Source organism: Notolepis coatsorum, assembly GCF_963971535.1.
Source record: "Notolepis coatsorum genome assembly, chromosome: 7".
In the NCBI taxonomy this organism is placed as follows: domain Eukaryota; kingdom Metazoa; phylum Chordata; class Actinopteri; order Aulopiformes; family Paralepididae; genus Notolepis; species Notolepis coatsorum.
The window spans coordinates 118607690-118619240 of NC_140171.1; the positions used below are offsets into that span (position 1 = coordinate 118607690).

The following is an 11551-nucleotide window of genomic DNA, read 5'->3' on the forward strand; positions in this document are numbered from 1 at the left end:
TACACAATTCCAAAATCCTATTTTATATTAAAGTAATTTTCAAGGGTATACAAAGACAAGAAATGGCAATAGAAATAAAATTATTAGACTTGTGTCCATGTACACAATAATAGTTTTTCTATAATTCTATAATAATAATTTGCTATTGTGCAGCACTAAACTAAAGGGAGGAATTGAACATTGACTTTCACTCAGAGAGTGGACTTTGATTTTGCCTCTACGCTTGTACACAGGAACGCCTCCCGCCAGGGACGTCATAAAAACACCAGTCACCTAGATATCATATAAAGACGGAGCAAAAAATGAACCCTTCCTTCCCCCCCAGTGTCTCCTTGGGATCCTTCTGGATTATAATCTGGCCCTCGAAACCTGCCAGAAACCAAGGATCTAAAGGAATTTAATATCTTGGACAAAACAATGTAAGTTCATTTATATATCTCAGCTGAAAGAGTTGTACCCTTCCTGCTGACTTGTTGTACAGAACTTGTAAGTCGCTTTGGATAAAAGCGTCCGCTAAAGCTAAATGACAAAATGTAAATGTAAATATATTAAAATGTTATATTTGACAATGGTGGTCAGAAAAATACATGGCAATGGAGCGATACATATTGACAATTGTAATGAACTGAACTCTCAGCCAGGATTTCACCAACTTGACAGACCAGTTTGATGTGTATGTTTAGTGGCTAGCAGTAGTGGCTGTCAGAGAGAGAAAGGGAAAGTGAAATAGTGACAACCCGCCTGTCTGTGTGTATCAGTGGAAGGGACCATGGTGGGACTAAAGCCCTCGGACGTGCCTCCTCCTCTGGGGGTGAAGATGGCGAGTGCCGGGTTGGCCGCCTGCATAGCTGACCTGGTCACCTTCCCCCTGGACACGGCCAAAGTCCGACTGCAGGTATGTACAGTATATATACAGCATCTATTCAGTAGTGAACACCAGAGGGAGGAAGAAATGCAGCCATCATTTATTTATATTATGAATTGATAACTATTATTTATATTAACTTGATCGATGGATAAGCTATTTTGTTTGCAGATGATTTTGTTGAAAGAAATTAACACTGTTTGAAAAGATTGTTACGCGTTTATTGCAATAAGGGGGTAGGACCTGATAAGCATATTGCTTCTTCCTATTCCTTATCGAACAAAATACTGTTTTGTTTATTATTTTATCTTACTATTTTATTTCTTTTCACAGCAAATTATCCTTGTTTTGTTATTTCTTGATTATATTTATTGTTCAAAATAAACCCTTCATTCATTCACAGTGCGTTATAATAGTTTATTAGCCATTAGAGGCTCTTCTAACAAGCTAATAACATCTTAACATCTATTCTTGGGGCCAATTAGAAACTACCCCGCCACCGTTGAAACCTTATCTGACTCACTGACATAAGATATAAGACACAATGAGCTGTTGTGTATATTGAGAAATACTTTCACCTCATAGATTATTCTCCAGTATCACTGGTTCCACTCGTCGTCTATAGTGCTATTGGGATATATTGTTGTGTTTTCCAATTATCTGCCAAGGGGAAGCTGCTTATTGATGGTGTGGATGGTATAGTCAACCAGTATAGCTTTGACTTTCCTCATTGAGTAGCAATACTGCACAGTTGTAATGAATACAGTGCTTAATCTCAATACTCGACCTAGTCCTGCAGTGTAAACTTGGCCTTAAAGTTAAGTAGCCTACTAGTTGTATACACATGGTAAACACGGTGAACCCACCGTGTTTGTGTACATATATACCCACCTCTTGTGCTCTGTATTTAAATATACATATCCCTAAGTGCTGATAATTCCCATAAAAATACAGGATGGAAGGGTCAGAGTACCACCTCCCATTAGCAGTAGATACAACCACCTCCTCTACTACCAGGAGTGACAGTGGATGACAGTGGCTCAGGAGGTAGAGCAGTCGTCTGGCAATCCGGAGGTTCCCGGTTCGATTCCCGCTCCTCCCGGGCAGCGTGTCGATGTGTCCTTGAGCAAGATACTTAACCCCTAATTGCTCCCGATGAGCAGGTTGGCACCTTGCATGGTTGCCTCCGCCGTCGGTGTGTGAATGTGTGAGTGAATGGGTAAAATGTGAGTAAAAGATTGTAAAGCGCTTTGGATAAAAGCGCTATATAAAAAAGCAGCCATTTACCATAAATGCAGCACATTTACATTTCACTACTGCGGTCAGCTCTAATTCTACCCATCTTGTGACGCCAGATTCAGGGGGAGAAAGAGGCAGCGAAAGGCATCCGCTACAGGGGGGTGTTTGGTACAATCAGCACCATGGTCCGGACAGAGGGGCCCAAGTCTCTGTATAATGGGCTAATAGCTGGGCTACAGAGGCAGGTGTGCTTTGCCTCCATCAGAATCGGCCTCTACGACACTGTGAGAGATTTCTACACCGGGGGTGCGGACAGTAAGTTGGCAGCATATTGCAGTTATGGGCAGCACCTTTTTCAAACAGCGTTTCTCTAAAAGAGGCAGGACTTTGAGCACGCCTGAACATTGGTGGTGGAGAAAATGCCAGCTGTATAAGGCTCCACAGTGTAGTAGATATTATAGACCTAATACACCAGGAAATATACCTAGAATATAAACCACCTTCTTATACTACAGTTTGACAATACTATTGTCATATGATGTGAATAATTATGGGTTTTATCAAATAAAATTAAATGTATTTGTAAAGCCCGCAATCACACGTTAATGTCCCCATGGGCTGGACAAGTCTTCTTTAAACAAGTCAAGAAGAAACATCACAATAAATCAAGAACAAAAAAAAAACATCATGAAATCCAAAACGGCACTCCCAGACACACCCCAGCGAAGGTAAGGAAAAACTCACTAAAAACCTAGCAATAGGAAAAAAGCACCACAGGAAATGTGGAGGAGAGAAACTTTAGAAGGGCCATTCAAGGGGGGATCCCCCTTCTTGGATGTCGGTGATAGTAGTGTTGCTAAGGATGATCGATGGGTATTCTATGATGTAAAATGAATTATTTTATTTGAAAGTAAAAAATTAAATACTTCATTCATGTTTTGTAAAAGGGCCGTTGGTATGTTGGACTGTAACGTTGGCCTAAGGCTCACTAACCCTCCTCTCTCCTGCTCCTGTCGACCAGACGCCAGCATATTGATACGTATCCTGGCCGGCTGCACCACAGGGGCCATGGCCGTGTCCTTTGCTCAGCCCACCGACGTGGTGAAGGTTCGATTCCAGGCCCAGTCGAACCTGGACGGCGCTGCCCGCCGCTACACCGGCACCATGCAGGCCTACAGGCACATCTTCCAAAACGAGGGCCTCCGTGGCCTCTGGAAAGGTTTGATTGATTGATTGATTGAAAAGTTTATTAACAGATTGCAGAATGGGTACAGTACAGTACAGCTCAATACATACAATTGTTAAGAGGATGCAGACCTGAGAAAGACTTTCGTCTTGTTTCCATCAGGGTCCCCCATTTTCAATTCATCATATGACACACATGACATACAGATAGACAGTACTGCTACATCTATACATTTATGACATACCAGATTTTCAAATACAGTACTGTTTGTGATACTAAAAAAAATCCAGAAGAAGAGTATATACATTTGACATAGAAACTGTGCATTGGGGGAGGTTGGGTATGTGGGGTGGGGCTGTATATTGGAGGTGGGGGGGGGGGGGGGGGGGGGGGGGGTTGGGTAGGGGGGGGGGTCACTGTACATTGGAATACTGACATACATTTGACATGGAAACTGTACATTGGAGGAGGTTGGGTAGGTGGGGTGGGGTTGGGTGGGGCTGTACATTGGAATACTGACAAAGCCATGCTTGGTCTTTATTGTACAACTGGGTTAGGACATTTGTAGGGGCCAGTTTTGAATTGCAGTCTCCCGTAGGTGTTCTTTGAGAGTGTTTTTGAAGGTGGGTAGTGATTTACATTCCTTTACAGCTTTGGGTAGGGCGTTCCACATTGTTGTGGCGGTTGGTAGTTATAGTCATAGACATAAAGGCTAGATTACTCACTCGCGCTGCTGGCCAAAGGAGACCGACGTTGCCACATAGCGGCCATCTTGCCACAGGCAGCACTAGTTATATAGTAGAGACTTAGTAAACAAACAATCCGGCTCTTATTATATGTGAACTAAAGAGTACAAGGTTTACACAACAGTCCCCACCCGCTGTTTTATTGTATTTGTACCTGTACTATCCGCTGTCAGCTGTTTATCTCTCTTTGTGAGCTTGATTAAATAGCGTTAGCTCACGTTAGCTAGCGATAGCTCCGCGGCTAATTTTAGCTCACCCTAAACTAAATCAATGACTATGTTCTAAAGCATTCAAGTAGTTTTCACTGCACATAGAAGTAGCCAAACAGCGGGAGCATTTCGGGAGCATATTACCAAAACCCAGGCAATTTCGAGCCCTTAAGGAATCAAATAGAGTCTGCCATGGCTACATGCTAACGTAACGTTATTGCGCAACTGTAGGCAGCGATAAGGGAATCGAAAGTCACAGGAGCCACACGGTTCCAGGCATCGGCCAATTAGGAACCGGTTCCCAATGGGAACCGGTTTTCGATTCCCATCCCTACTTATAACATGCTGCCCACTCATAACGTGAATGTTTATGGTGCATGTACTATTGAAATAACCATAGCTTGCAAAATGTCCAACCGATTTTCAAACGGTTTGGTTTGTTATACATGTCAGAGATGTAGTTATCATACTGCATACTTACAATGGACTTTCATATGAAAATTATTTCAACGCGTCCAACTATCGTATCATAGCCACGTTAATAACGTTTGTAATAAACCAAACCGTTTGTAAATCCGTCAAGATTTCAGCGAGTTAAGAGTATTTTTGTTTGTGCAGCAGATCACTCACCTTACAACAGCTACCATAGAATATACCAGAATAGTTGACTGTGACAAGATGGCCACCGGTGAACTACGCTGGATGGAGACTCCGCCTTGCACCATCTAGTATATATATATTGTTATAGTTACACGTGCTGCTGACTTAAGATACGGATGTATTACCTGGGTATTAATAGCCATGTGTAAGGAAATAAAAGCCAGATGCTCTTGGCTGCTGTACAGTGTGAGTGATTCAGGGCTGATGTTGTCTGGTGGCCTTTGAGAATAGCAGCTTCAGACGCATTAGTTCAATACCTGTGACTCGAAATGAAGGAGCACGTTGTGCTTTATGGATTAAGAGCTTTTTCTTGGCATTTAGAATTTAGTTGCTGTTTCTTTATCGTCTGTTGACATCTCTGTAAAAGAGACAGCCTCGAGAGAAATGTCTTGTGTCGAAAGACATCGACCGACAATTACAACAAAGCAAAGCTGAATATTGAGTGCAGCATTCTTCATTTGTCTAAATTAAGAATGTTTCCAATACCCTTGTTTTGAGCATCTATCTAAAAACTAGACTTTTACCTTTTATTTATGCAACTTTTAAAGATGGTTGCCCATAGATGCCACACAAGAAGTTTAGTGAGAATGAAGTCTTTCATATTGAGTATATAAGTAAGATATGACAGTTTTCAAATGCTGTCATGCCTTTGAGGAGTAGAACTTTTTTAGTTTTGTGAGATAGCGCCACTATGAGGCAGTTTCACAGGCCTCCTCGCTATATAAGGACAAACATATTTGTCAAGTTTGGTGCAAATCGAACAACGAGATCACAACGTTTTTCCAAAATGCAATTGGATCTGCCAGTAAAATATAGGTTGCTCCCTCTACATGCCACATAGCAGGCATTGTGAGAATCGGGTAAATCGCTTAGCAGCAGTAGAGGAAAAATACATCCTCAAACAAATAAAAAATTGTGGAAATTGCCGACTTCATAGGTCCTCCTTACGGCAAATGTATTGTCAAATGAGGAGCCACATCTCTGGGCATCGTTTTTATTTTTTTTTTACTGTACAACTAACTAGGGGTCAGGAGATACACTCATTTGAAAATGTAAGGTTTGGCCTGATGGTGGCGCTAGAGGTAAGGTTATGGGGTCACAAAAATCAATAGGGTTCTAGAGGTGGTGAATGTTCACAGTGAGTTATCGCGTTCACACTCTGTATCCGGCATCGGTCGTTGTGAATGATAAGCTCCTGATAAGCCAATAGGGAGGTATAGTCTAGGTCTAGGGTGACAGTGGCTCAGGAGGTAGAGCAGTCGCCTGGAAATCCAGAGGTTCCCGGTTCGATTCCCACTCCTCCTGGGCAGCGTGTTTAAGTGTCCTTGAGCAAGACACTTAACCCCTAATTGCTCCCGATGAGCAGGTTGGCACCTTGCATGGTTGCCTCTGCCATTGGTGTGTGTGAATGTGTCAATTAATGGGTAAAATGTGAGGAACAAATTGTAAAGCGCTTTGGATAAAAGCGCTATATAAATGCAGCCATTTACCATTTATAGTCTGACGTTACTTTAGTTTCCCTTCTATCACTAACATTATTGTTTAAGCTTTTTTGGTTGAAATAAAATTATACTTAATTATTTTACGATTAATTGCGAATTGTTTCATGTTGAGCTATAGATTTTGGATGAATACACACAGAAAGGTACACCATGCCAATGTTCATGCTTTATTTGTTTTAAACGAGACGATTTAGAAATGTGTCCATTGGAAATACATTGCAATTTCAAGCGAGGTGGACCGGCCCGAAACAACAATGACGTAACCACTACACCTCCATATTGCTGTGTGATAATGATGATTAGTGTTTATTAAACCAAACTTCCCCCACCAGGCACACTACCTAACATCACGAGAAACGCATTGGTCAACTGCACAGAGCTGGTGACCTATGACCTTATCAAGGAGGCCATCCTCAAACACAAGCTGCTGTCAGGTGAGTGATCACACATGCCCGCGTGTGTACACACACACAGAGTGGAGTAGTTGAGTTATTAAGTTGCCTGTACCCACCTCTTTGGATATTTAGAGTATATCCACATACACTACACTCTATCTCACATACACAAGCACACACACACACACACACACACACAGGCCCATCAAACGAGACAGCTGATGGGGCAGAATTCCACAATTCCACACCCCCTGTCCTCCCTTTGACTCTTGCGTCGTCCCCAGCTGATAACACACACGCCGGTACAGTACACTCTGTTGTACAAGACTAATGCTGCACTTATCTCAGTGATTCATATTGCCTCATTCACTTTGCTCAGAACAAAGGCCTTGTCCTGTAGATTATGTCCGGTTCATTGTTTTATGAAATACCTGATAAGAAATGTATTTTTAAAAGGTACTTATATATCCATGTTACATACCCCAGTAAGGAGACTCAACACAAGGCCACAGACAGGGTAGGTGAGGGTGCAGTGACACAAAACCAGGGAAACAATTTGCAAAATAATAGTATTTATTTTTACAAACACAGCAACACAGAGATCAAGGAGGACTACCAGTGGCACCAAATGAAATATAAAAGGAAATGAAATCCCACCCCCCCTTACAGGCGCTGACGCCCAAAAGTACAGGTGGCGGTGCTCACTCTAAGGCTGGTGTCTTTAACATCAGGTCACCTACGTGATGCAAAATGTAGACCCCAGGGTATCTTCCTGTCCTCAATTGTCCCTGTGTGCGAAACAAAAGATGAATACAAAAGAAAGACAATCACCATAGGCTGGGTGACAAGGGAATAAATATACACAGGGTTAGGGTTAAACAGAAATGTACTACAAACACCAAAATATACAAGGATTCCACTAAACAATAGCACAAATAACCAGAGCTTTAGGTACCAGCTCTACACCAACCGAATGCCTAAAAGGACACAGCTCTACAGAACACACAACACTAAAGATACAGCTTTACAATAAAGAACAACACTAAAGCTATTTCCTACAAACTAACAGCACAAAGTGCCAGAGCCTTCACCAGCTCTACAGAAGACCAGAGCCTTCACCAGCTCTACAAAACATACCCCAAAGAGCCACGGCTCTATAGCAAACAACAGAGAGAGGGAACTGACACAAAGACTGGGACGCGTGTAGCCTTTTTACAACGCAACCGCGTTTCCGGCGCTCTGATTGGCCAGGTCATGTGACATGTGCGCCCAATAGCGTGTTTGCCCATTTCCGCGTCGAACAGCCTGCAAATTACCTGGCATTCTATCGCCATGCTCTAAGACAAACTCTAACCTTAACCAACTTCGAAAGAGTGCCTAAGCTTAACCGGCGAAATAACTTGCCGTCACGCTCTAAGACAAACTCTAACCTTAACCAACTTCGAAGAGTGCCTAAGCTTAACCAGTGTAGAAACTTGCCGTCCCACGCAAAACGGGAACCCGGAAACGCGGATGCGTTGTAAAAAGGCTTCAAGCGACCGGGACATAAGAAGGGGTGTGGAGCTTGATTGCCTGACGAGCCTCAGCTGCTGCTGCTGCTGCTGCTGTTGCTGTTGCTGGAGTGAGATGGTGATTGACCAGCTGCTGCTGGAACTGAGACACCTGAGAATGGGGATATGTAGACACAAGAGAGAGACAAAACAAGAACAAACAAAACATGCCTATATATATAACAGATAACATACATAACTCCCTCTATATACATACATAAGGACAGGGTCCGTAACAATCCATTTTGAAAATAACATTGTGGTCTCATTTAACATGCTACTATTTTGTAAGCGAAAAGTAAATATCAGGTAAATAGATGTCTATTTTGCCACTCTTATTGCCAACTGATTTGAGACGATAGTGATTCTGACCCATACCCAGTCCCTGAGTGCTTTAACATTTTGTTCTTGGCTGTTCTAAACAGCGGACATTCCCGGGAAAATCATCTGGCACACAGGAAGTGATGTTTTACTGTGTTTCACCAGCAGCAGTTTTTGGGAATTATTAGAAGACAAACTCATTAGCATGAATTTTCAAGAGGGAAAGCAAGTCAATACAGTGCAAAAACAAAACAGCAATGATCGCTTATCACCAATAGATGTTGTCAAAATAAGGATCTTGCAGATTCTCACTTTAAGACTAAAACGTGATGACTTGTGCATCTCTTCTGTAAGTGTGTCTTAAGACTTCCACAATATGGGGAGGTTTACTTTTCCTGCCAACTATCATGTTATATTTTGTGTGGCTCACTGCTCAATGAAATACCTCAAATCTTTCCCCACAGATAACCTGCCTTGTCACTTTGTGTCTGCTTTTGGTGCCGGCTTTGTCACCACGGTGATTGCTTCTCCGGTGGATGTGGTGAAGACTCGGTACATGAACTCACCACCTGGACAGTACAAGAGTGCCATCAACTGTTCCTGGACCATGGTGACTAAAGAGGGGCCAACGGCTTTCTACAAAGGGTAAACACACACATACGCACAGACACACACGCACATGCACATGAATTTTGGACACACATCCTATTTCCTATACTCATTAATGCTGTTGCCAAAGGGTAGAGTCCTTTCTCTGCACAATCCATGCACACGCACACACATTTTGGCTGGGGGGGAGGGGTGCTTTGCCAGCAGTTCACTGGTGTAAAAGGGCAATTGAGCATCTAAGAAGAATTTCACGTTGCACTACAGGCCAGTCCATCAAAGCATGGATGACAGAGATACTTGATGAAGCTACTTTATTGCACCATTCAAGATTCAAGAGATTTATTTGTCATACATACACAAGACATGTAGTGAAATGAAGCTGGCCATGTCCGCCTTGATTGTGCAAAAAATACAAATAATAAAATAGAATAGATAATAAAATAGAATAGAAAAGTAATAGGAATAAAATACAATAGAATGCTAAGTTTAAGAATTAAAGGTAATGAGTACTATATACAATAATATACAAATATACAGTTGTGTTTTTTAAAGTGACCTTTTTTGTAGTGTGTTTGTGTGTGAGAGAGTGCAAGTGAGGATGTGTGGTGTGTGTGTTCATGTGTGCTTGTGTGTGGAGAGATCAGTGTTCTTATTGTTCCTAGTGTGCAACATATAGGCTACACACAGAGCCATCCAATGAACTAAAGGACTATTTTCTCTTGCTCCCTGTAGGTTTGTGCCCTCGTTTCTGCGACTGGGGTCATGGAACGTAGTGATGTTTGTGTCGTTTGAGCAGATCAAGAGGGGCATGATGATGACAAAGAAGAAGATGGAGGAGGCCAGTAACTGAGCGGAATTAAACAGACACAATTATTATTTAACTCTTTATGGCACAGGTCTGATGTCCTGGTGGTTGTCTTAACATCACAGATCTGTAATAAAACCTCAGTGGTCTAAACGACGGTAGAAACCACATAGAATCAGATGGTTCCCTGTTCAGATGGCTATGTAAAGGTCAGTTGTACACTTAAGCTAAGGTTTCACTTTGAATTAAGTGAATTGCATACGTCTCCTTTACTGACATCCATGTGTTGCAGCTTAAAGGGGAACTATGCCCATTTTCTGAATTTATACATTTTATTCCTGTGGGACTAAGAAATATTAGTGAACATAACCCCTCCCCTATCCCCAACCCAAAAAAGTTTAAACAAAGGGCAACACCAATGATCCTAGAGGTTGCTGTTTGACAGCATCAGATTCTACCAAAGTAGAGACTTCAATGGTTATATGGAGCCGGACACTGAGGTGTGCCACGAAGGGTTAAAGGGATTCTTCAGTTCATTAAAACAAAAGTCTAATGAACTGAAGAAACCGAAGCCACACAGGGTTGGAGCCACAACTGGCTGCAGACAGAAAATCAGATGCTTTGACCACACTGTTGGGTTTATAACCACACTGGTAGGTTATAACCACAATATAAAATGCATCATTATTTGTTTTGTCCAGGCTTTTTGCCCTGTGGTGAAAAATAAGCAAATCCTTTGTTGAAAAAGGAGTATGCCTCATGTAGTCTACCTTGAGCAGTATGTGGCTATGTTTGAATATGACCACTGGTGATGTCATCGGGGACATTGAATCCTTGTGTACCTCGTCTTATAGGGCCAGCTACCTTATAATTTCATTGAGCTGTAATACACACAAGGGTTGAATGTCTCAGACGACATCACTGGTGGCCATATATCAAAACTAATTTACTCTCAATAACGCAAAGTAAATGAATGTGTGCAAAGTGTTTAGTTATTGGATGTGTGCGATTATGTGCAAACTAAATCAGCATTTTCTTTTGGTGAAGTGCCCCTTTAACTCGCAGTATTGTAAACTATACTAGGGAGAATTGTTCCGAGGGGTATTTGCCTTTTTATATTTATTATGACCGATCTTATTGAGCCCAGTTTTCCAACCTGGAGTGAATGTGAAGTGTGTATTGCTATATTCACCTTGTTTGGAGAATTAAAAGTGATACTTTGACCTTTTGACTCCTAGTGTTCTTTTTCATCACCAAGCACATTCACTTTGTAGGGGAAATGTTTCCGTCTTGGTACTTCAAGTAGGTAACATGAGCTTCCCGATGACTAACAAACCTAACAAGCCATTATCATGGTAGCTGAAGAACAACTGTGGATAATCTACTCTCATAATATACCAGGCAGAGAAATAAGACATGGTTTCCCTTGTTTTAACACTTTAAAGGTCAAATCTGTAATGCTGT

At 41.9% G+C, this 11551-nt stretch overlaps 1 protein-coding gene across 1 annotated transcript; it reads left to right on the top strand.

The window, feature by feature from the left end:
• Positions 1-281: 281 nt before the first annotated feature.
• ucp1 (uncoupling protein 1) lies at positions 282-11289 on the top strand. The gene is made up of 7 exons (XM_084318540.1): positions 282-419; positions 759-895; positions 2221-2419; positions 3126-3323; positions 6740-6841; positions 9138-9318; positions 10015-11289. The coding sequence occupies exons 2-7, from the start codon at positions 770-772 to the stop codon at positions 10130-10132; spliced, it is 924 nt and encodes a 307-aa protein (XP_084174666.1). The 5' UTR covers positions 282-419; positions 759-769; the 3' UTR covers positions 10133-11289.
• The last annotated feature ends 262 nt before the right edge of the window (positions 11290-11551 follow it).